The following is a 25,522-nucleotide window of genomic DNA, read 5'->3' on the forward strand; positions in this document are numbered from 1 at the left end:
AGAAAGTCTTGAGGAGCCAAATCAGAATAATGTTTCTGGCATGTTATTCATTGGACACTGCCCATGACTTAAGCCTTGTTTCTTGCAGAGGAAAATAGCTTATGTCACCTTCTGAGCTATTGTTGTTTGAAAGAAGCTTTTATTCTTTAGAAATATATGGCACTCTAGTATTGCCTGGTGTTTGTGTTTTCTGAGAACTGACTTTCTTATTCTGAAAATGGCACACTATTGTTGTGAACATTTCCTTCAGTGTACAAATTTCCTCATTATTTTATCTGCAAAACAAATACAAAAATTAAAATCAGAGCAAGAGTTAAGAATTAATCCAAGATTTCAACATCTAGGTTGTAGTTTTGAAGGACACAAAAACCTGCTTGACCTAAAAAAACCTATCTGCTTTAGTAACTAGATACTATTATACAACCAGATAATTGCTTGTCCAATCTTGAAATATTTTCCCCTGATATTTGAGCACCATGGTAAGTAATAAACCTGAAATATAATAGTCTATCTACACAAAAAAACCTTTCAAACTTACAAATAGAAACAGCTAGAGACTTTGGGAAGTTCATAACCATGTGTTACTAAGGAGGGGCTTCAGTGTTAGCTGCCAGTTTTCACATCGATGAGTCAGACTCATCAGAATGTACAGTTTCCTGATGCTAATTGATTTCAGTTGTTTAAGCTCTTTTATTTTGATAGGTACTGCTTTTAAGTGGAAAGAATAAGACTTTGGTAGATATTAGTTTGAGAAAGAAAGCTTATGTAGAGCCAGTATAGTTCCTTCTGAGACTGCCTTTAATCCTGTCGTTAGCGATAGCTAAATGATATAGAACATCACTTAAAAACGCTGCAGAAGAGAAAACCACAACAGTGGTATCCACGTCTAAACAAATGTTTGAAGTCTTAGAAATCACATAGTTGATGTGTAATATCTAACCTCAGTGGGGACACTAGAATAATAGTTGTTTTGGAGAGTTGTGGATGGCAATCAGATAGACATAGATACCCCAGAGCAAAGTATGCCAGAAAACTGTAGTAGTGAGTGCTGAATCTGGAGTAGGAGATGCTGATGGTTTCGTGGTGCTGTAAGTAAATGAAGGCTTTTTCCCCCTTTTTTAAATCCAGTCTTATTAGTAAGCTAAGCGTACCAGTGACTAATACAGAGTCTCTAAGGGCTCAAGATCCTGGGGCAAGTGAGAAGAATATTGTGTTAAGTTTCAGCCCGACCAGAAAACAACATGACTGCAGTGTGCTGAGCAGGACCTTCTGAGAGCATGAAACACTAACAGGACACTTCAAATGCTATGTAAAACCGGACAATGTCATATCAGGGCATGACAGAGATACTGAGTATTCAGACATTACTAGTGCATGTTTCATAAAGCAATAGAGTCCACATGGTTTCATCTTGAGTGGCATGCATGCTCTGTTTCAAAATGTTAGTGCCTCAAGTCTCTTTTAGAACAACCACCAGGTACTGACAGTTAGCAACTCTCTATGGCCAAAAAAGCTGAAGAGGCAAATACAGCTGTAGTCTCCAAAAAGTAGAAATAAATATATATGACAAAACTTCCTTTAAAAATAAACAAAAGTATGAAAGTTACATCATTGAGAGCATTCTGGGAGCTCTTTAAGGATACTATTTTGGATATGCAGAGTAAACATGAAAAGCAAGACTTGGCAAAAGAAAAACAAGATCCTGAATATTCAAAATATTCAGAATCTTCAACTGAGATGAAAAACTGAAAAATATTGAAAAATCTGAAGATAATTTTACAAAATATTTTATTTTTACCAAAAGTGTACTTTCTTCTGGAGATAAAAGATATGAATGAAAAATGCTGACCAGCTACCTTCAGTTAAAGAGCATGTGAGTGCCACATACCTTTCTTGAAGTGTGAAAGATTTCTATTTTTCTTATTTCATAGTCCAAAATTATTCATACCATGCCCTGTGTTGCAGCTGGACACACCTTTCTTGGTGTTTTTTTTTTTTTTTAAGCTGGATTATTTCACTGATAAGTTTTTATTGTAGTCCGACAACCAATTTTATGTGCACAGGGTATGACAGAATAAGAATGAAAAGACAGATTAGGGAAAAGGGGAGATTTTGCAAAATTTTCTTACAAAGAGTCACTTAGTTTAAAAAGAAATAAATTTACAAGTTCCTTCTTGGAACATCTCACTGTCTGATGGAATTATGTATTATCTGCTTGCTTGCTTTTGGCTTCTAGTTTTAAAATTAGGAGTTGAGAGCTTAAGAAACAAGGAGAAGATAAGTATGTTGGCCACATATTTAAGTAACACCACTACAGCATTAAATGGGCTCTGGACATGTAACATGTTAGTGTATCTATGCATCTGGTTGGATTATGAAATTAAGGTTAAAGAAAGGGAGAACAGGCAAAAGAGATGTATTAGTAAGTGAGCAGTACTAAGGATTCATCGTATGATTTTTTCACACAGTTGTTTATCTTGACTCTGAGCTGAGCCAAGCATTATAAGTGAACCCTGAAAGTGTATACCGAAGTAAATATATTCTTTTAGAGTTCATTTTTGTAATTAGATTTTGAGATCGCACACTTTCCATTTCAGTAATTTAGACAGCTCTGTAAAAGCTCATCACAAATATATTTTGCCATTCACTGAAAATATGTTTTAAAATCTCTTCTTTCCTCACCAATTTCCTTACAGAAATAAACACTGGTAGAGCAGCACTGCTTGCAGAAGTCTGCAGGAGTAATGCAGTTTATGGACCTTAATGATGGGTTAGAATGAGGGATTCAAGTTTCAGATGAATGCTTTTTGGTAAAAGTGTCACTTAGCCCTTCATTCCTGGTTTCTTACTTCCCTGCCTTTATAAAACTTGTACAGCAGTACTGTGGCTTGTTATCAAAACACACATCCTTGTTGGATGAGAAGATCAGTTAGGTATTGCCATTACTCAGGATGATAATGGTAACTACTTATGCATGGTTTCAAACCTTTATCTGCATTGATTTTTTTTTACTTTGAATTTCATAGGCATTTTTTACTGCAAGAGTGGTAGAAAGGCACAGTGCACAGGAGAAGATAGCCTCAGAGATTCCCAAAATGTCTTCTGATTTATGGATGGAACACGGAGTCTTTGAATAATTTGTCAAAAATTTATTATTATTTTCCTTTTTTACTTATTTTCCTCCTCAAGATCATTATTCCAAACCTATTCAAATTTCCCTCAGCCTTTTTCTGTTAGTTTCTTTTCGCTCCTATTTCTGTTGAGTTCAAAGGCCCTTGAATCAGACACAGAGAAAAACAGGTACTTCCTTCACTGTACAGTGGTAGATAGAGAGGAGTTCAAATTAGAAATATCAGAACAGAGAAAACTAAATATTTGTCTTTTACGTTAACTTAATGCTGCTGCTAGAAACAACAAATCTCCAAGCTTGCACTTAGCAAAATTATACCTTATCTTGTCCTATGGTAACCAAACTACTTTAGAAAATTAGTTTTGAAATTTCAGTGTAGTTTATCAAACAGATCAAGTCTTTACCACTGATGTTCAGCTCCGTAGTTTGCCTTGCAAATCTGGAGTACTGCTTTGCTCCAAGTAAATGTCATATGATTTAGTTAGGAGAAAAGTGTTTATTGTAATAAACCATTTTTACCGCGGGTAGATAAAGCCATGAACATAAGTCTAGTTCATTGGTATGTGGTTTTTTTTTTTGTTTTGGTTTTGTTTTTTTTTTTTTAAATTTGATTAACTAGGACATCATAGCCAGTTTCTGGAAAATTCACTTAGGATCATAAGACATATCCATGTATCTGGTTAGAAGGCCCCATAAGTATCATGGAGTCCAGCTCCCTGCTCGCAGAATGACCAGAAACGAAATCATATGACTATGACCATCATGCAGATGCTCTTTGAACTCTGACAGTCTTGGTGCTGTGGCCACTCCCCATGAGAGTGATCTGACCACCCTCTCGGTGAAGAACTTTCTCCTTATGTCAGATCTGAACTTCTCCTGATGCAGATTCGTTCCATTTTCCTGGATCCTATTGCTGGTCACCAGAGAAAGATCAGCACCTCCCCCTGCACTGCCTCTCTTGAGGAAGTTGTTGGCTGCGTGAGGCCACCCCTCTGCCTTCTCTCCACCAGGCTGAACAAGCAAAGACCCCAAGGTCTTGCCCTTAAGGCCTTTCACCATCTTGATTGCTCTCCTTTGGACACACTCTAATGATTTGCTGTCCAGCTCATATTGTGGTGCCCAAAACTGCACGCAGCACTAGAGGTGAGGTCACACCACTGCAGAGCAGAGCAAGATAATCCCCTCCTCCGACCAGCTGATGATGCTTTGCCTGATGCCCCCAGGACTCGTTGGCCCTCCTGGCTGCCAGGGCACTGCTGACTCATATTCACCTTCCAACTCCCAGATCTCCCTCTGTGAGGCTGCTCTCCAGCCTCTCATTCCTCACTTTGTATGTATGACCAGGATTACACTGTGCCAGATGGAGAATACAGCAACTGCTCTTGTTAAATTTAATATAGTTGGTGATTGCCCAGCTCTTAAGTCTATCCCAATCTCTCTGCCCTCTTCTCTCAAACCCTTAAAGAATACTTAAATATCCTGAAAGAATATTAATTAAAAACTTTTTTTTCTACGAGGAAGCAAGCAGTATCTATAGAAGCTAGTATATGTTGTCTGCTTCTCTAGTTCTCAGTCCAGTAACATATTTAGGACTCTAGATCTTCTAAAACTACATTTTCACTTGAGAAATTCTTTAATAATAATGAGAATTCCAAAGAGGCCAGAAGCAATAGCACTTTCACACTATCAGAGAAGCATAAAGAAAAATTGGTACAAAATAGTCTCCAACCTGTTTCATCAAAATGTAAGAAATGGAAGAGCCAACACAGTTCATATATTGGATTAGAAAGGTTTTAAGTATTGCTACATACAGCTTAGAGGGATTCAGTCAAGACACTGGATTCATTTTGCCATATTTTATATCTTGCGATTTCTGCGGGCACTAGTACAAACACTGTGTCATCATGAGATGTGAAAGTTCAAAGTAAGTGAATTAATATGAGTAAAATAAGATATATTCATCTTTAGTTTAACTCAAACCTTTCAAACTTTAAGTCTAGCTAGCTCTTAGGGTAAAAAAAAGGAAGTTTGGAAAAATTAAGACCATATGAAGGATGCTCTAATGGAATTCTTACAGAATTTAAGCCCAATTTAAAATAAAGTACTGAAAATAAGCGTATCTATCTCCCTGTCTCTCTGGTTAATTTAAGAGCTCATGATGAAGAAATCTCTTTGCTCATGAGATTGACAACCAGACTCTTCAGTAAAGCCACTGTAGGACCAGAGTAAGCTCTACCAAAATGAGTGGATCCTCTGGAACTGAGACTTATTCTGTTTTAATGATTGGGGCAGATGATTGGGGGTATGGTGTAAAGAGGATATTCACTCACTAAGTATTAATTTTCCAGAGAATACAGTAAGAAGGTGAAGGGAAATATGAAATGGTTAATTCATACTTTTGAGATGTGCATCTCTCATTTCTGATGCAAGTGACTGGTTCCTCTGAATTGCTCCCAGCACCTTACACAACTCTCTTTTTTTGCAAGAGATTTCTGTGAAATCTGCCATGATTTTATTTCTGAGCTATAAATATACATACCAAATGAAAACACACTGCAAAAGACATTAAGCGACAATATTTTTATTGCTAGCTGAAATTAACATCCTCTTTTTACTCCTTAAAAGTAATTAGAATGAGATATGTGTTTAAGAACCTTGAATAAGCATCAAAGGTTGTTTTTTTCTTCTGAAAGAGGAGAATGATCTGCTACTTACATAGCATCCAGATTTGTTCCATTAAAAGCATGGCCCTGAATACTGGTAAAACCATTATTGTAGAGTTTGCTGCAAGGAAAAAAACAACTAAATTAACCTATTTTGGGTTGCTTCAATACCTGAATACCTAACATCTTATGTATCATTTTTCTTGGCAACAGCACATTTATGGATGGGTTAATTTTAATCTCTTATAGAAGAAGTAGTTATAGTGCAAGGTCAAACCAAATGCCCACAAGCATTCTTGAATGTACCTGAATCAAGGATACCACGTGGCAGGTGTGCCGTCTTTTACATCTTTTTACAGCAATGATAGAATGATAAACCACTGTGCTATAACTTTCCCACCATCACATTAAAAGCAAGGAAACAAAATCCTACTAGGACTAATTAAAGAAGGCTAAAGGAACCAACAACTAGCAAAATAGGTCTGATTTTACTATCAGGCCTACCTGAATTTTTAGAATTCATTCTTTTGCTCCCTTAGAGCAAATGAGTTTTTTTATAGTTTCTTTAGAAGTCATTCATTTGCATTCTATTGCTCTAGAACGAGTTATGAGAATGAAATAGGAGTTCAGGTCATAACTCATTAGAGTAATTTTCACTCCCTTCAGCCCTTTCTTGTGGCTCACACTGACTGTGACTTACATAACTGAATTTTATTTAACATTTTTCTTTCAAATATGTCTCTTCTAATGTTTACCATCCATTAGTTTTCATGGTATGAGCTATTTAGGTTGCAAAAAGAGTTAGACAGAGTTCTAACCATGCTGTAGCTTTACAGGGGGAAAACTGCAAACTTTTTCCTTTGATTTTCTCCAGTATAATAATTCACTAGCATTAGGGTCATACAAAACCAAAACCACTTTAATCAAGACAGTTTAAAGAAAAACAGCAGGACTGATTCAAATAACTGTCAAAGTACAGGATTTATGCAAACTAAGTTATGGATACTGCCTGTCTATGGTGTTTCTCTGTTACAAACTACTAGAGAATAGGACAGGGATAAATTTTAAACATTTTACCATATGCATTACAAGAGAGGTCATTGCCTTGTGACTTGAACTGGAAGAACTTACAGGGTTAAAGATTCATTACAAAGCCCATGGAAAGCATTTGCAGGCACTGAAGTCATGTAAGGATTATCTGCAATTTCACTGAAAAAGGAGACAAAATATCACAGTGAAACATTTGCCCAACAGAGCTTCTCCAGAACATCTTTGTTATTAATTTTTCACTGCGTTGATAATAAATGACAGTTTAAAATAAAACTTCATTTATTTAAATAAATAAATTTATGCTCTCTATATATTATATAATTAATAATATTAAAATTAGTAAAAATAATGTTTATTGTATATTATAAATCTAAAGTTATTTAAATAAGCATGTATTTATTTAAAAATAGATAAAATTCTCAAAGCATAACCTATTTAGTTATATCTAAGGCCAGAATATACATGTGGGATGAAGAATTGAGCATGTTCCAGCATCCAGGAAGAGAGTTTGTGAGGTAGGTGGGTTTTGTAGTCCTGGTGAGGTGTGCTAGCCTGTGTGATTATAGTGGCTAATGGCACAGACAGGTCCCTGGTCTCATGAGCCAGAGAACTAGCAGAGTGAATAATGCTGCAGTGTGAATTGAACAACCCAATTGGCTTTAGAGCTGAAATCCTGCTCTCTAAGGTCAGATAAGGCATCAAATAATACCTTACTCAGGACAGAGGTATTGCACTTTACAGAACTGCATCTAGCACAAGTGAAATAACTTACTGTGGGATCTAATCTAATGATTTTTCTCTTGTCCAAATGACTATTTCATTATCTGTCATTACTTAAATACTTTATTATTCCTACTCTGCAGTCTTAATAAATACTATGTATTTTCAGACCAAAACTCTGTTCATAATGAAAGATAGAAAGAAGAACTGGAAAGATTTACTATAACTAAACTGGAGAAAGGAGAGACGAAAAAGCTGGTAGAAACAAAGGGCAGAGCAAGGTGTCTTACTGTCCTTCTTCTGATTTTTCCTGAATCATATTATAATCTGGAAACCAAAATATTGTGGAAATTTTTCTTTTCTTCAGCTTATGGATTAGATATGGTCTAATAAGGCCAATCCATAAGGTACGTAGGCTGAGAAGTCCTAACAATTTCCCATGTGCCAGGAACAATTTTATTTCTTTTCTGTGCTATATATCTGCATACATATGTGCTAACACTGAGCAGTATTTACAGCCATTTTCATTCCAAGTACTTTTCACTGATAGTTGGTTTTCACCAGAAGTTATATTGGTTTGATGTTTTTCGGATTGGTTCACTTTTCTAAATAAATGTTTACTTGTCAGCTGCTTGACCTCAAAGACAATTAGTAATATAATGAATGCTTTTTCCCCTGCTATACCTTATTTATCGTTTAGATACCTATTATTTTTCAAGAGCATTTTTTTCTTGATGAAAGAAACAAAAAGGCTACCTTTCTTTGAATAGCGATGTTTAGAAATATACAACACAGAAATATCTCCCTTGAAAGTATAGGTCTACTCTTTAAAAAGTCTGTAGCATATAAGACGTATGTTTATCTTTTATTAGTGATCTCTATAAAAAAAATTTCAAGGTAGAAATAAAGTAATGTTTTGCTTTCTGCCACTTAGAAAGGCACTGAGTTGTTTGGAAGTAAGAACACAGATGGTTGTATAAACTGCTTCTGTTTCATGTAGCCCATTAAATTCTTAGTTCTCTTTACTTAGTAAGTGTAGTATCTAATTTACAATCTAGTAGAGCTTAATCTAAGCTAAAGCCCTTTTGGTCTTTGAGAAACTCCCTAATAGTTCTTAAGATATAGGTGTATCTCACTCAGAGCTCTGAATGACTCGGGTTTCAACCTTGGGGGCCTACAGCCCAGGTGAGCATAACAGCTACAGGTTATGGAGTGTGAGTTAGAACAAGGCCTACTTCTAGTTTCAGAAGATCCTTGGGAGGGAAGATCTCCTTGCTTACTAGAAGTTTAGACTTTATTAGCAGAACAAGCAGCATTTCTACATTGCTCTCAGGTTCATTTTGCCAGTGACAGACCTTGAATGGGAATTGACCGTTCTTGACCAAGAACACCCCTTAGGAGCACTGAAACAATGCCTGGGATAGATTATCGATTATATCTTTGCAAGTCACCTTCTCGCATAACACTGCTTATTTTTAATAGCCTTTTGCCTAGCACATACAGCATTCAAGCCTCTTCCATCTGAAAACTGTTACAATACAGGATTTCTAACTCTTCTCTAGGACGAAGAAGTGACCAAGACACTTTTATCTCATGTCAGCCTGCAAGTCTTATCTGAGCTGCTCTTCCTCCTTGTCTTGATTATGACCCAGAATTTGAACTTAAATTGCAGGTTAGTGCACAAAGATGGATGTTGTCTTTGCTTTTTGAATACCAAGAAACACCTGCGCTTTTTTTAGAGTTCAAAGCAGAACTCTTTGTTTCTGAAATATCTTAAAGTATAATAGTGGGAGACCTAACTTTCTCCATTTGTATTCCCATTCTCTTTCTTAAAGGAATTGTTCTGTAATTTGCTTCACCATGAAGGCACAAATTCATTGGAAGAATGTTGATAGCATGACAACTTCATGTTAGCAGGATGTATGCTCGCTCAGGTCCTGTGGGCCACACTGTTCTGACTTCACATTAATTCAGGCATTACAAAACCAAAAGCAAAAGGCCTGTAGAAGTTGTGTACCATGAACGTGCTTGTGTGTCCATGTCTCTAATCCAGGTCAAATGTATTGGTGACCTGTCATTTTCCAGATTTGGTACTAATGATCATTTAAATAATGCTTGAGGAAAACTTTTTTATCAGAATTATTTGATATTTTTCCTAGAAACCTTCATTGTAGGTTTCTTGGGATCTGAGGATGGCAGTTATTCTAACCAGCTGTGAGGAGGGATACTTACAGTAAAAAATTCACATCAAATGAGTAGATTTTTTTGAGGTCTGGAAATACTTTGAGTCCAGTATTGAAAATACCACTAAAAAAAAAGAGAAACGGAAAAAATTACATGTACTGGATCAGTGAACAACAACAGAATATGTATTTAAAGTGTTTGACGATGCAGGATGGTTATTTCATCCTCTCTATTGTCAGTCGATTCATTTATAATCAACTATCCAAAATAAAAGGATGCAAGAACAATTGAGAAAATTCAAAATAACAAATTTATGATAAATTATAGAATCTAAAAAATGGGAACACAGACTAATAAGACAGCTAAGCAGATCTGCAGAGGGAAGTAGCTTGTGAGATTTCACTTGAGAGTTGAAGGCTGCTTCCGCTAATAGTCTGGACCCCCAAATCCTCTACCTTTCATTGAGGTTAAGAGCTGATCATATCACTCTAAAAAGGGAAACTGTCTTAAAATGTGAATATGCTTAACACTCCTTCTTTCTCAACTCCTGTATAGTGGAAATAACTTAAGAAAACATCGTTCTCAATCTTTAAACTATTTTCCTGAAATCAAATTTTCTACTTTTTTTTTTTAATTATTGCTTTCACATCTGTAGGAGAAACATGGAAAAATCTTTCCTCCTTGCCCCAGCCCCCACCACACACAAAGTCCTTCCTCATGTCTTCCAAACATTATTCAAAATCAGAGAAGTTTCTTTAGAAATTCGTGGGAATTTTTCACAATTTCTTTCTGCCATAGATGTTATATGAAATCAGGTGTATATAGGTGGGCTTTTCACATTTGGCCAATAGGTATGCTTTAAAATCCTGTGTAAATATCTAGCAAAAAGATGAGTATGTATCTGTTGTGTCCTTTCTTCCCACTATTCCCTACAAAAATAGAGTATAACAGCACTTAACATAAGAAGAAACTAGCTGTGGAATTTTGCCGAGGCACATTAGTGTATTCTAGATATTTAATCGATAAGATAAATGGGAAAATTACTGATGAATTTGTGAATGTTTTCCTTTCTTACAAAAGTAGTAAAAGTTCCAACCCATACCCTATCTGGCTTTCTGTCATTAAAATAAAACAACAGGGAAAAACAAGGCAATCAGTTCCAAAATGAAATGCAAAGAAACAAAACTGCTGTAACGTAAGGAATCATATGTGAAATGTAAGCGCCAGGTTACAGGTGCTAAATACTTACAGGTATTTCAAAACTGGAAGGTTCTTAAATGCATCTGGATCTATGTAATCCAAGTTTCTAAGATTTCGAATTTCACTGTAAAAAGGAGAGGAACATTGATAATTAATATTTAATTACTTATCCCAACAGAAATCAGAAATGTTAAAATGAAATTTCAGGGACTTAACTCCTGCAACAAGCATTTTGTACTAGCCAGCACTAGGCCCAGACCACTATACGTTCTGAGCAATCTTACAGTGATGCAATATCACCTGGATAGATGCCATCCTGGAGACTGGCTACTTGAAGCAAGGGGGTAAGAAGCACCTGAGATTTGATTATGGATCCTTTATCTGCATGGTCCTAAAATCAAAACAAGTACCCTGTGTTAATGGCCATTACTTTGAACATGGTGAGAGTTTTGTGACAGCAAAGTTGAGTAAAAAGAAGAAAAGTTAAGTAAAACCTTCAGTATTTATATATAATAATCCTATCAAATTGCAACCACCTGTGTAGCTTATAATTTTATGTTCTATTTTCCTGGTTACTTTCTTCATGTGTCTAACAGTATTTTGGGCTAATTTTCCTGTCTCTTTTACACAATTTTTCAAAAAATGGCTCAGGTCACTTAAATTACCTTTGTTCTGAGACTTTAAATGGACACATTATTCACTGTATAGCCATATCCAGCAGTTCAGAGGATAGTGTACCTGTGCTATATAATGACACAAAACATAACTGTGGGCTTCATTCCTCACATCTTCTGTCCATGGTTAAGTCTTTAAATACTTCTACCCAGGCAACAGCTTGGTCTGCAAATGGCTTTTTAGTCTGCACATGTTGAAAAACCAGCCTGACCCTAATCACAGCTATGGCCATGATGGGTGCTTTCTATAGGTATGGAGGTGGGGCTGCTCCAGCCATCATGGTCATTGCCTGGAGTCATGACTCTTCCACATTTCTCTGAAATGTTTGTCTCTTTCCTTAATGTAATTTCCCTCAATCTTTCTCTGTTTTCTAGAACATTTCTTTCTTTTCTATCCACAACGACGGTTAGCACTGCCTGCACCAATCAGACTGTGCCAGAATTCCCTGTCTAGACTCAGTGGAGCTACCGAATTTTCATCTATTATTAAAAAAGCCACACATACCCTCCCCCATCACATTTCATGGCCTCTTTACTGTCTCCAGAAGAATACAGACATTTTTGCATGTTTTTTTCTATTTCTTTACCTTAAACCACCTCTGAACACTGGTCTTATAACACTACTGGAACAACACTCAGCCTTCCTTAATATAGAAACCATTTAGAAAGAATGGTGCCAGTCTTCCTCCTGATGCTAGCAGTGGATCAATAGGCTGAAGAAAGCACTTCTGTGTACATATATAGAGAAATCTGATGAAGATGACAGGTACAGGTGGCACAGTGGTGCAGGTTATGTGAATGATGTTCTAGTCATTAGTCAGTCCAAGAAGTGCTACCAGTGGACAGAAACTCAGTGGGCAGAAACCACTAATACTTAATTTACCATGGCCTAACAGTGCCAAGTTCTTATCTACACAATATAAGAATCAGAAAATCAGAGTTTAAGGCTAACTCTGCCACTGGAATTATTTTTACAGGATAAAATCAACCCAGACAAGTAGTCTAAGAAATAAAAGTGGGAAAAGAGACTGAAGACAGTAGATACCAGAAGACTTCAACCTCTCTGTACTGACAAAACAGTTCTGCTCCACCTTCAAGTCTTCCGTTTTTATTCTGTTTACTATAACACTGCAGGGAAATGAGGATTTACCTTTTACTTGCGTGTTAAAATGATATCATTAATAGCTATAGTACTGCTACTAAAGTCCTGCATTCAGATATTCTTCATGTCTGTTAGCTACTTTGAACTGTAGCTGTGTTTCTGTATTTAAAATAAATCCTCTCAGTATCAGTTTCTTGCTTCTTTCAAATAATTTTATTAGTTATGTAGCTATCACACTACCAGCAGTGGAACTTGCTCCGTAAACTTGAACTGACGTGTTTTTTCCATCACTTACTGCCTTCAAAAGGACTCATGAGCTCCCTGGCCTGATACTGTTCTATTGTGGACCAATCATATTCCAGGGAAAGACAGTCTTCAGATCAGCCTTCAACCTGGAAATGGATAATGCATTGGATTATTACAGAGTCATCAGGTTTTGGCTTGTTGCTATTCATAGTATTCTGCATAAATTACTTGGATGAGGGTGCTGGAAGTAAGAATTTGAAATCTGCAGATGGTACTAAAATTGAAAGAGCCAAATAATGTCATGAGATACAATTTTGGTTTATTAAGTAACTGGGCCATGAGAGGATATGTGCTGTTTAAAAAAAAGCCAAACCTAATTAATCTGTGAATAAAATATTTTAAACTGCCAGATGATACAGCACTGTAACGAGAGTAGAGGTCAAACCATGTGAGAAAGGGAATCAATATGATTCAACGGAACACTGGGGAAAGGTTTATGTCCTTGCTGTTCAATTTACTTGAATCAGTAATGCTAAGATTAGAAAAGAAATATGCTTTAATATATTCTGGGTTTATATTTGCATTTCATCCTACACTTTGTATTACAGAGGTGTCTTAAAGCCCAAAAGGAAGAAAAGGGCCTATTATGGAGCAGATAGACAGTCGCTCAGACGTCTCTGGTCAAAATAAATGAGAGAGAGGACAAGAGAGAGGTATAAAAAGGTAAAAGGTGAATTGACAAAAGTGAACGTTATGCTTAAGGAAAAAAATGAGGAGGAAAATCCAATATTTCCTTCTTCTAGTCCAGTCAAATGTGCCTCCTGCATTTGACTGGCCTGAATATGTGGCCTCCCATCTCATCTGCATGAAAAAGAGAAAGATCTTCAGTTCCATTAATGAACTGTACTTCTGTCCTTGTTTTAAACACTTAAACATCATTACTCTTATACTGCTGGAAGGAATTCCCCCGTACAATCACAAATTTAAAGGCTATCTAGTGCTCCATTGATAAAGGAGCCTATGAAGTTAAGCTGATAAGGAGAAAAGATATTTAATAGTTCTGAGGTCATCAATTAACAGGATACTGATACACAAACTGAATTTCACAATTTCTTTTACAGTAATCCATCATGAGTAACATACTCAAGGGTGCATAAATGTTATATGATACTAATTTTCAAATTGTAATCCAAAGAGTCCTGTGGTGTAAAGATTAATCCTGAAGGATCCATAAAGCTAAGAAGAGCAAGTTGATTAGCAGTAAATTCGTTAAGCAGGGTTTACACATTATCATTTAGCTTTTATGAATTCGTGAATTGAAAAGATTGAAACTCAGTAAATTAAAAAGTTAAGGTTCTTTGAAAAGCAGCTCTAGGAAAACTGTTAGTAGACTTAGCTGCCTAAAATGCAGATAAAGTCAAAGAGTATACTTAAAGTGTCTAGTAAGCTAGTTCCCAGATGTGTATATGATAATTGATTTTAACAATTGATTTTAACAATGCGATTTTGACACACTCTACAAACACACCTTAATCATAGTATACAGCAATGTAACAGTTCTGAGTCCTTCTGGGAATTAAGTGCTTTTAAGATATAAAAAGCCTAACACAGTTAGTAGGCATTTTTGTTCACCATTAATATAAGAAGACATAAGGGCCCTAAACAAACATTTCACTTTGCAGTCCTAACCAAAATTGCTTAGAGATGCTCATAAGAAAGAAAGAGGCTGCTACCTATCCACAAGATAACAGAATTATTGTGGATTATTTACAAAATTGTTCAAAGTTACTTTACAAACTATTTAACTTCTGCTCTATTTTTAGAAGTGCTTAAACCATTTAAAACTGGCTTATTTGCCCTTAAAGACAATTAATGTTTGAGAGTTGATGTTCTGGCACTCAGACTAGGAATGAAAAATGTACTAGGTTCACAATCAAACCACCATGTGACTGTCCATGAACAGCAACTCAGTTTTGCTTTTTAAAGAAAATATACAAAAAACGTTATCATGTCAAGAACAGGTATGCAGAGAAAGTGACTTAATGATATAAAGACATATGTAAGATTTACAAATAATTATGAACTGATGTTCAGTTACAAAGATATAACTATTTAGTTCCAAATCCAAATGAATCTAAAAATGAAACTAATAATAACTATTCAAATATTACTATAATTAATTAATTGAGACATATGTTTGCCAGGTAACTTCTAGAAAGATTAATATGCTCCTTAACATTCTATATGAATATAGTAACATTTTAAAAAGCACAAATATTTATATATTTAAGTGCATCCCAAGTTTCATTTACCAGATTTTTTTTCATATCTACCTTGCAATATTGACTCATCCTTGAGTTTGTTTAAGCCCAGTATTCAGAAACTGCAAATCTGGCCATAGAGTAGGAATATAATCATGTTGTCCTGATATACTTGCAAAGACAAAAGATATCCAGGTCAGAAATTCTAAAATGTTTTAAATAAGCTCTTTTTTTCTCTCTTATAATAACTTGAGGCCCCTCTCTACCATCTTAGACTTACTTTTCCTATAGCTTCCATGGCTTATTTCACTTCTACATCTACTTCTATGTTTTATTCTCCCCCTACAGACAAATTATGTTATTTCATCTGCGTGCGCCTGTCCAGCCTTTGCACCACTGGCACCAGAGAATGGGCTTAGGCTATTCCAACAATCTATTCCCTGCCTCCAGACTGCAGATTTTAACAAGGTTTCTCTGCACAACACTTATCCCTGTGTCCTGAATTCACTGCAGATATACAGCAGTCCCCCACAAATCTCTTCAGTCTTCCTCTCCAGTTGCTTCTCGTATATTTCCATCAAATCACTCCTTCTTTCTGCAGTGCTGTATCCCACGGCCTGGCATCACAAGCTGTCCAAGGGAGATGCAACCCTGGCCCAGAGGATGGTGGGACTGCCCTGGCCCTTGGCTCCATCTCACTGCAGAGATAGAGAGTGGTCCCCCACCAGCTCTCCAAATGACGTCACATACATGAGGGCAAGCCACTTGAACCATTGGCCGTGTTCCCAAATGCTGAGAGAGCTTTTTATGTGGTTGTATAAGAGGAGAATACTTTTCAAGTGAGGAGAAGAGAGTAGGGAGAGTTCAGAGGAGAGCGAGCAGAGACACAGAGAAGAGAGAAAAAGAAAAAATGAATTTTTCTGGGGTTCCTTTCACAGGAGTGTTTCCTTGAGAAACAAAGACCGAATTACAAAAGGTTTTTATTTAGTGTGATGCTACCAAGCTGCAGCTCTACTACTGAAACTACCACACAGAGATATTGACTGCTAATCAGACACTTTCACAATTACACCTAGAAAAAATAAGTACTTATGTAATTGTATGGGAAAGATAGTTCTAAATTTGTAAGTTAAGTTGGACTTACAGACATACTTAAAAAAGAAGAAACAAGAAACCATTGTGAGACCAATTTAACATAACTGGGGGAAAAAAACCGAATCAACAAAGTCTTGTCCCTTATTTACATATTCATAGAGTGGGACTTTTGCCATTACTTATAACTGAAATAAGATCTGGTTCATTAAAATACAGCATGTGGTCAGTATCCTTAGTTTGCAGAAGTTGCTCAGTACTTGAAAGGCATAGATTCATAAAAATATGACCTATGCTTAAAGAGAGCTGAGGTCTGGAAGGAAGAGAAAATCAGGACAGAGGTACCTGAAGGACCAAGAAAATGAATTGTTGAAGGTCAAGGCAGAAGCACACTACTGAGCTTGGCAGACAGGGACCATAACAAACACAGGTTGCCTGTTCACATAACACTTGACTCAAGCCAAAGCAATTAGTTCCTCCTTTCCACAAACACTAAATTTTCTCCTAAGAAGTTCTTATACACAGGGTTTCATTTTAAAAATATTTGTTTTTAAATATAAGTTTAAATTAGGGTAAAAAGATTATTTTAATTTACGTAAAACTGCACTTTAAAGTTCAATGAAAAACAAGCTGTAAGAATGGAACTCTGTGAAATGACTTTTCAAAACTATTAGAGTAACATCAAACTCCTTTAAAATACCTTGATATCTTAACCCAGTATTATTTTAGCAATAATACCTTGAAAATACTATGCAAATGGAAAACATTAATCAAATGTGTAACACAACATATAAATGTAGCCCCATATAGTTCTGCTGCTTGGAAAGTAAATCAAATCCAACAGTGATAAGTGTTAACAAATCAGGAATTATGGAAGCAATTCATAAAAATGATCAAATTTATAAATCGTTTTATATCACACGTTATATATAATCATTTAACTTACCAGATGCCTGGATATTCCCTGATTAAATCATACATGTTTTCCAAAGATCTTTTAAAAAGCTGGAAAGTGCTTTTGAGTGGTAGAGCCCCTCTTCATGGGCTATCTGCAAATGCTGGGGGTTGCCTATAACTTTTGTGAATTCTGATCTTTTGCCCTGGGTAGTATTTTTGACTCTTGTGCAGAAGAAAAAAAAACAAAACTATATCTTGTATGTCTGTGTACAGTTGCTTTTTCAGTAGTGCCTTGTGAGATATATAAAGGGTCCACATTACTACACCCCTTGTTATACCAGATCAGGAAGCAGTTTCACCATGCCCTTCCCACAGCCTGTGCCGTAGGTGATGTGAGTGTAGGTGCTCATGAGCTCTGCTGATCCCTGCCTAGGCCTGCAGCTTCCTGGTCATGGACAGCACATCCAGGCCTGGGGTCTGGTGGGGTGTGATAATCCAGTGGTTCTGGAGCCTTCTGGTGTGCCCTCCCTTCATGGGAGCCATGGCAGAGTCCTGCTTATGGCAAGGGGCACTGGCTGTCCTCCCAGGCAGGAATCTAAACGTGCTTTGGAGGCTGTTAGAGAATGGAAGAGGATGAGAAAAAAGGCTTCTACTCATATTCCTCATCACCCTCTAGGTGGCAGAAATTAGTGCAAATTAGGCAGTGTTACAGAGATATCACAAGAATGAGTGCTTTGGGAGGCACTGGCAACACCAGAGCTCCATCCACCGCTCTGTCAAATTGGTCACATATTTAAAAAGCGTGCATTTTGTGGAAGAGTTCTGTATATTCAAAGGCTTACATTATGTTACTCTTTGAAGAAAATTAATTTTGTGTTATGAATTCAGTCTCCACTTGGAATCTAATACAGAAACAACAGAAAACAGCTATCTCGCCAGCTGGCTCCTTTCTCCTTAATCTGTCCTCAAGAAGCTTTTGCATCCATATAAAATAAAAACAACAAGCTACTACCCTGCATATTGCATGGAAGAATCCTACAATGAAATGTGATGGCCCAAGAGCATTTTATCTTTAACTTTTAATAAAGTGAACCACAAAAGAAGTAGCACATGAGGAATTCATAGTGCATAGTGGCAAATGGTTTATTAATTGCTGATAAAAATGTGCTGCCAGTAAATGTTTCATTAAATGTTCATTTGTATTAAACAAGGAATTCTAAAGGCACAAAAACTGTGAAAAAGAACATGAACACAACAGATCTGGAAAAAACATCTACAGAAGAGGGAATGTGTTACAACCAAAGAAGATTACTGATATTACACCAAAGTCTTCCTCTGAAACTCTTTCAGGAATACTACTGGAGCATGTTATTGGACTGCAGGATCCTGCACTGTACTTCTAGCTGTGTCTGTCAGGTTCTCTTAGAGGAGTCACTTATACTTTCCAGCATTAGTTTCTATCTATCTACAGTAACAGGAATGATATTTTCTCCTGTAATTTTATTAGTCTTTCTGTTTCACACTGTGTAAAGGAAAAGGAAAAAAAAAAATCACATAAAACAGAGCAGTGTTAAGTTGAACATTTAATTCAATTTCTTTCTCTGAGTGAAGATTAAATAGATCTATGAAGTTTCTGATCACACAGCCTTAAAGGCCGGCAGTGATAGGTCTATATCTCCAGGAAAACAATTCTAGTGCTTATTTATGCCAGCCATACAAAAACACTTCCTACAGTCTGACATGAATTGCATATAATCTACTTTAATCTTATTATTACTTTATCAAACATCAGTGTGGAAAATGAGTGATAGTTTTCACCCCTTGCAACAACCTTAAAGTATGTATCTGCTTCTGGCATGTTTTCTTTCTGGACACAGAAGCCTTTCCTCCCTGACAATGTTTTCTGGATCCATGATGACCAACAGTGCTCTCCCATGGAGCCTCTGTGAACAGAAATCTTCTCTGAAGTATGACAAACTGTAGCTCATCCTGATGAGCTTTACAACAGTGGCATGCTTTCCATTCCCTCCTTCGGATCAGTTATGGAAACATGGAAGAGTACCAGATACAGGATGGATCCTATGAAGCTCTCTATTCAATACATTATATTTTCATTTTAACAGGGTCCTCCTGATGAATGACAGGAACTTTCTGGATGCAGGTGTCCTACTATTTCTGTAACTATCCTAGTGCATCATTTGGTGAGGAATATCAGAACAAAAAGGTATAAAAACACTTCTGAGAAGCCTTTTTCCATATTATTCCTATTCCATACAATAACCATATAAACACTCTTCATTTTATTAGTGCATTTTCAGAATGATTACTTATTATTCTTCATGTCTCCAGCTATTTTGCTCTGTGCTTTGGCCCTACTGATTTTATTTCCAGTGCTTATATTACTGTTTTACACTTACCTGCAGTAATTTGACAGAAGTAATTCTTAACTGCCATTTTATTTCAACTTGCCATCAATCTCATGATGTAGCCCCACGCATTTTTCACTATATTTACCTACATTTCTATGGGAGGATACAGAAGAGGAAGGAGACAAAAAAGATGTATGGAAAGAAAGCACAATAAAATTAGCTCAAAAAAAGAGACGGACTCATTCCACATTATGGAGAAAGGAAATGAGGAAAGGAATATTTAGCTATAGAGGAGACAGGAATGGCAACTCAGATATCATCGTGAATGTTATTTCCACACATCCCAAATTTATCTCATTGCTGTATTCATTTATTTAATTACAGTACTTACATGTGAGTGACTTTGCTTAAACTGTTGAAGGAATGGGCCTCCAGACTCTGAAGTGTTTCATCTATAGAGATGTAGCTAAACACCAACAAACAGAAAAATAAGCAGGTCTCAGACATTGGGAAGCCACTGCTAGTGCCCATCATACCACGTCATTTTTCCTCTCATTATTTTTCTCATCCACCTATCATGACACTGCCAGACACATGGACAATATCTGAGGGACACACTTTTAAAATCCTTTTAAGGATTTTGATTTTAACTGATGCTTTAGATGCACATTATACTGCAGAATACAGTGAAACCAAAACAACACGCAACAGTGCTAAGTAGCAGCAAAAGCAGACACCAGTATTTCACAGTTCAGTATTATATTTCTTCCCTTTTTTCCCACTTAAGATCACCTTCGATATCTCCAGGGGGAATCTAGGCCTCAGGAAAATTGGCACATTTCTCTATATCAAAAAATTAAAAAAGGAAGGAAAGAAACAGAGATGATCCTTGGGCCACCACTGCAACAACTGTTGCAGTTTCTGTAGAGGGAGAGGTCATCAGGGCAACCGGTGCTTTGATTGCTGAGTTAAAAAATGTGCTAAAACATGAATTTCGAGAGAAACTCTAGCCATACAGTGAGTGTCACAGAGGATGTTAGGAGTAATATGGCTCAGAAAGCAAGCCAGACAGCAAGCTTAAGAAATATTTATTTGCACACAGTTCAGACTGCTTTGCATTTGTACTAATGGTGATCTCTGTGATGAGAAATGTGATGAGAAAATAGCTCTACAGAGTCTCTTCACCATCATTAGGAGAATGATAACATTGTAACTACTGTTAACACGCTTGACCAATCTGCAAATGACTAATAGCACTAACTGGATGGGAATTTATGTCTTTTCCATACTGGAGCTAAAAGCATATTACCTGGATTAATTTTAACTCTTTAACTGTGAGATTTATTTTGTGTTGGTCACTTTGGAGATGTATTCAACTGTCTTTGAAAAGACACCAGAAAAGTAACAGGTAGAGATTGCATGACTATCAGATTCTCTTTCTAGAGTAATATTGTTTTTCCAAAGCTATTAGCCTCTTCCAAAAGGTAGGAAGATAATAAAAGAGGAATACACTAAAAAAGTATTCCAGTCAGTACCTCTGTGATGGAGTGTTGCAGAGTTAGATGTTTATGTGAGATGTTTTAATTTTGTTCTCCTGTAAATAATTGTTTGTTGACTAGGAAATTGGGGATTCAGTCTTGAAAGAAGAGTAGCTTTTTAATTCTAACAGACCCTACATTTTAACATACCAAAAGGTAGGTTATGCTAATGGCATATTATAAAACATAAAGTTGCTATATGTAGCAAACAGATATATATAAATCAGTTTGACAGAAAATGAAGTTAAAACCAGATAATGAACAGAGATGGCATCCTCATGCCAGGGCTAGAAAGGAGGAGAGCACTTTTTTTGTGTTCTGTAGTCAGAATGAGTCACCTCACATCAGACAGGCAGGTGCTTTTCTCTCACATATGAGAAGAGGATTCTCTCTCCCTCCCTCACCCCTACAGCCATCATGTGCTTTCCCACCATGATTCATGTCACATTTTTACTATTTACTGCCTGGCTTGGACCTGAATGAGGTATAGTTTTATATTTTTCAAGCATGGGATGCAGTGGGAAGGAAATAGCTTATTTTCTTCATGTGTTGACCTCTGCTCTTCTGCTTCATAAACATACATATTTGTGTAAATTAATTAAACCACACCATCACTGATGGCAGGGAAATGAGTGGTTCTGTTTGCTTTAGGGTCATGTAGATAAACACCCAAACCCCACGCAAACACACTCAGAATCTCCTCTGAGATGGGGATGTCAAACAGAGACATGTATTAATGGCACATAAACACTTACTTCTAAGTATTCAGAGTGCCTCCAAAAACCTGTGGGCTCTGCCTCTTGAACACATAATATCACACATTAAATGTAAGCAATAAAAATCATAGTAATCAGAACTGGAAGGAGTTGCATCAGAAGAAGAGAGAAAGCATGTTTAAATTCCCACTTTGAATGCATGTTACTATTCAGCACCTCCTCTGCCTACCAGCTGTGTTTAATTTGCAAGATTTCAAAATGCCTTCAACACCCATCATGAATGCATTGATAGCTTAAACACCAAATGCACAATTTCACAGAACGTCTATTTGCAGACAACACTTTAATCACCATCGCCCATTCAGAAAGAGCCTGAGAGCACAGGATTTGTCAGATGGAGCAGCCACAAGGCCCCCTCCCAGCCCTTATTTTCTTCATTCTTCCTCCCTCCACCTTTTTTGCTTATTTCCAGCCTCAGCATTCCCTGTGTTGCAGGAAAATGGTGCATGGGGGAAAATGTGCTTTGCCTGGGGCTGCTGGTGGAGAGCACTGTGGGATGCAACTTTGTGTGGAGAGGCGGTGGAAAAACACTTCGGGGAGCTACAGGTCAAGTGTCTGTGAGGTACTCATTAATGTGACCCCAAAGCACCACCCTAAGCCCAGGAAAAATGTTCCTTATCCTCGCCCTTAAAAATACTGAATGTCCAATATGTCCTTAATTCAGTAGGAAACAGCAGGTGAAGCCCTTCTAACCAAAATTTAATGTATTTGCATCTTTAAGAATGTAAACCAGAAATGTCTCTTGCATTTGAATATCCTATAAAACCATTTTGTATTCAGTAATGCCTTTCTGACAGGAGTTAGCTTTGCAGTTGAGCATGTAATTAAAGTGCTTTTTCTTTCATTCCTGTGGAAAAGCAGCGCAGGGAAACAGTCTCTACTTCTGGCTATCAAGAGTACATATATATGCTTTCATTTATGAGTAGCTGTAAAATTTTTGTTTGAACTAAGTTCATAAAGAGGACAACTACATTTTCTATTCAGTACAGAGGAAAAAAGTGTTTATTTGTGGAAATCGTATAGTAGAAACCCTATAGTAAAATAAAGTGCTGTACTTGGAAAGTAAACACAATCTATATCACCCTATTGAAACTTCAGAACATTTTCTAGGTGAATTTATAAAACCAGGAATGATCTGGTAATTTTCATTGCTGATGGAAATTATGGGTTGGGAGAAGCAAATGAAATGTGTTACCTTAGAGGCCAAGACATAAACATACGAGTTGTAGTTAAAATACAGGTACTGGTTCCTTAACCTGAAGTTCATATCAAGAAATTGGGAGTTAATGTTTTATGGTAGTAGTAACGCTATAAGAAGTATCCAGACAGGCACTGACACTATTCAAATTTAAACTGCTGGTTTTGGAGGTTTTGGAGCATATTTAGAGAAAGGTTCCCTAAATTTTTCAGATGAACACCTGTTCTTTTACAAATTCATAAATATTACAATTTTAAAGATTTAAAATCTGAAAAGCCTCTAGGCAATGTACTAGGTGTCACTGAAAGACAAAGAAGAGTTGGCATCCTTTTACATTGAATCCAATTCTGTTCTAAACAAAGTTTATCATGTTTATATCTGATATTGTACATCATATGAGGGATATTCCCTTTCTCCTTCCCCCCCCCCCCAAAAAAACCCCAACAAAACAATAAAGCATCTATCTGATTAAAGTGAGATGGTAAATGAGGCTGTAGATATTCAAGAACAATTACTTGTAAGGATTTTAGAAAGTCATTACTTCAACACACCTGAATGAAACTATAAAATATAGTTAGGCAGACCACATTCCTCCAAAGTCTTTTTTCACGAATTTTTAAATGGTGGTCCATCTCAGCTATTCAGTCAAAGCTCATATAGATTTGAGACTTGCAAGGAACATCAAGGGCAAGAAGAATTCCTATTGCTACATTAGTAATAAAAGGCTGAACAAGAAAAAAGTGGGCCTTGCCGAATGGGGTGGTTTATTTAGTTAACATTGGCCACAGATAAAGCTGAGCAGCAGACTGATAAAAACCTGAGTGTTCTGGTTGGATCTTAAAGTTGGCCCAACTTTGAACATGGATTAAAGGCCTCCTGAAGTCCCTCCAAATCACATGGCTCTGATTCTAGGGAGTGAACTGGGAAATGACAGAGAAATTCCCTGCATCAAATAGTCATGGACAGGATCAAAGATTATGGGAGGAATACATTCCTCAATATTTTGAGGAATGTATTCAGTGCAGGTAGCTCAGTGTGCAGCTGCAGGGCCGGCCAGCTGCAGACTGAGCTCTGTCTGGTGGGATCCTGAAGCAAGAGGCCGTGGAGTGCCATCCCTTTGCACAACAAAGGACACAGGGACCTGTGGTGCCAGCCAGGGCACCTGACACAGCAGAGGCACAGCAGGAGACATGACCCCAGACAGTGAGGGTATAAGAGCTCAGGGATTTCTTTGTTTGGGGTCTCTCATTGGAGCCGCCCAGTTCAAGCTGTTATTTTGTTGTTTAGTTATTGGTTTAGTTATTGGTTTTTAGTTGTTGATGTGAGGTCCCTCTCACAAACACTAATATTTTGATGAAAGTCCACCTCTAGTCTGGAAGTGCCACATGGTCTCCAATGAGATGAGTTACAAATCATGCTGGCTGCTGCAAACAAATATTTAGCCAGGACCAGGAATTGAATATGTTAATTTTTTTATGAGTGAAAAAATTTCCCATAATTTGCAGACTGAAAAAAAAGTTTTATAGTCTCATTTATCACACTGACTTCAATAAAGGTGTAGTCTTATCCATGTGTGCCTAGAATGCCTTCCTATAGTTGATTTGGGTTGTTAAACAACAAAATTATTACCCACAGTTCTAAAATGTAAGGTAAAATGAGGTAACAAAGGTGTAAGAATATTTTCTTTTCACAAGTTTTTAGAAGACAGAATTTCAGAGAAGGAGAGTGATTTTTAATAAAATAGCTAAAAAACAATATCAGAAACAGAACTTACATCCTAGAGATGTTGGGGAGATTGGAAAAAGCATCACTTGGAATTGTTCTTAGGTGAGTCTCCATAAACCTCCTAGAGGAACAAAAGTTTGACAGTTAATATCCTTTGGGAAGTACAATTTAACATTAAAAAGTCCTGCACAACTTCAGCTCTTCTCCAATATTTTTATTCTTATCTTTCCTTTTCCCAGTGTTGCCTTCTTTGCTTCATTTCTCCTCCTGTTTCATTATGTGACTTGCTTTGTGTGGTGTGTTCCCTCAATCTGAATCACAACCTTCTGCATCATCTCTGCTAGGAACTCAGGGGTGATGATGGACCTCCCAAAACTCCAGAGCATGGCCAGCAAATGTATTTTCTCATTGAAGGCAGTGAGAGAAGAAGCATTTTTATAATCATTTCAGGCTCTACAAAGATATCCCATCCCTCATCCTCAGCAAGAAATTCAGGTATACCAGCCAAAATTGAATTGGAGCAATTGCATACTACTTCCATAGAATTCTCCATTTTCTTTGTAATAAATGTGACATTCTTCCTCCCTAAACTGCTGATGTGGGAGTGGCATGTACCTTCCCCATCTGCAGGAGATTTCAGAAAAGCAGGAAATATTTAAGGGAGATAGTTATCAACAACCAAGTTCTTAACAGAATG

At 36.9% G+C, this 25,522-nt stretch overlaps 1 protein-coding gene across 4 annotated transcripts in view; it reads right to left on the reverse strand.

The window, feature by feature from the left end:
- TSHR (thyroid stimulating hormone receptor) overlaps positions 1–25,522 on the reverse strand; it is a 57,091-nt gene that overhangs the window by 14,775 nt on the left and 16,794 nt on the right. The window contains exons 2-7 of one of the 4 annotated variants that reach the window (XM_050336018.1): positions 24,875–24,946; positions 19,980–20,054; positions 10,997–11,071; positions 9,796–9,870; positions 6,925–7,002; positions 5,846–5,914 (exon numbers count right to left, since the gene is read on the reverse strand). In XM_050336018.1, coding sequence (XP_050191975.1) covers positions 5,846–5,914; positions 6,925–7,002; positions 9,796–9,870; positions 10,997–11,071; positions 19,980–20,054; positions 24,875–24,946 — 444 coding nt within the window. The remainder of the gene's footprint in view (positions 1–5,845; positions 5,915–6,924; positions 7,003–9,795; positions 9,871–10,996; positions 11,072–19,979; positions 20,055–24,874; positions 24,947–25,522) is intronic. The other 3 variants (XM_050336019.1, XM_050336021.1, XM_050336022.1) reach the window with 3 other exon arrangements.

This window comes from Myiozetetes cayanensis, unplaced genomic scaffold, assembly GCF_022539395.1.
Source record: "Myiozetetes cayanensis isolate MyiCay16 unplaced genomic scaffold, myiCay2020 scf6-25, whole genome shotgun sequence".
Classification (NCBI taxonomy): domain Eukaryota; kingdom Metazoa; phylum Chordata; class Aves; order Passeriformes; family Tyrannidae; genus Myiozetetes; species Myiozetetes cayanensis.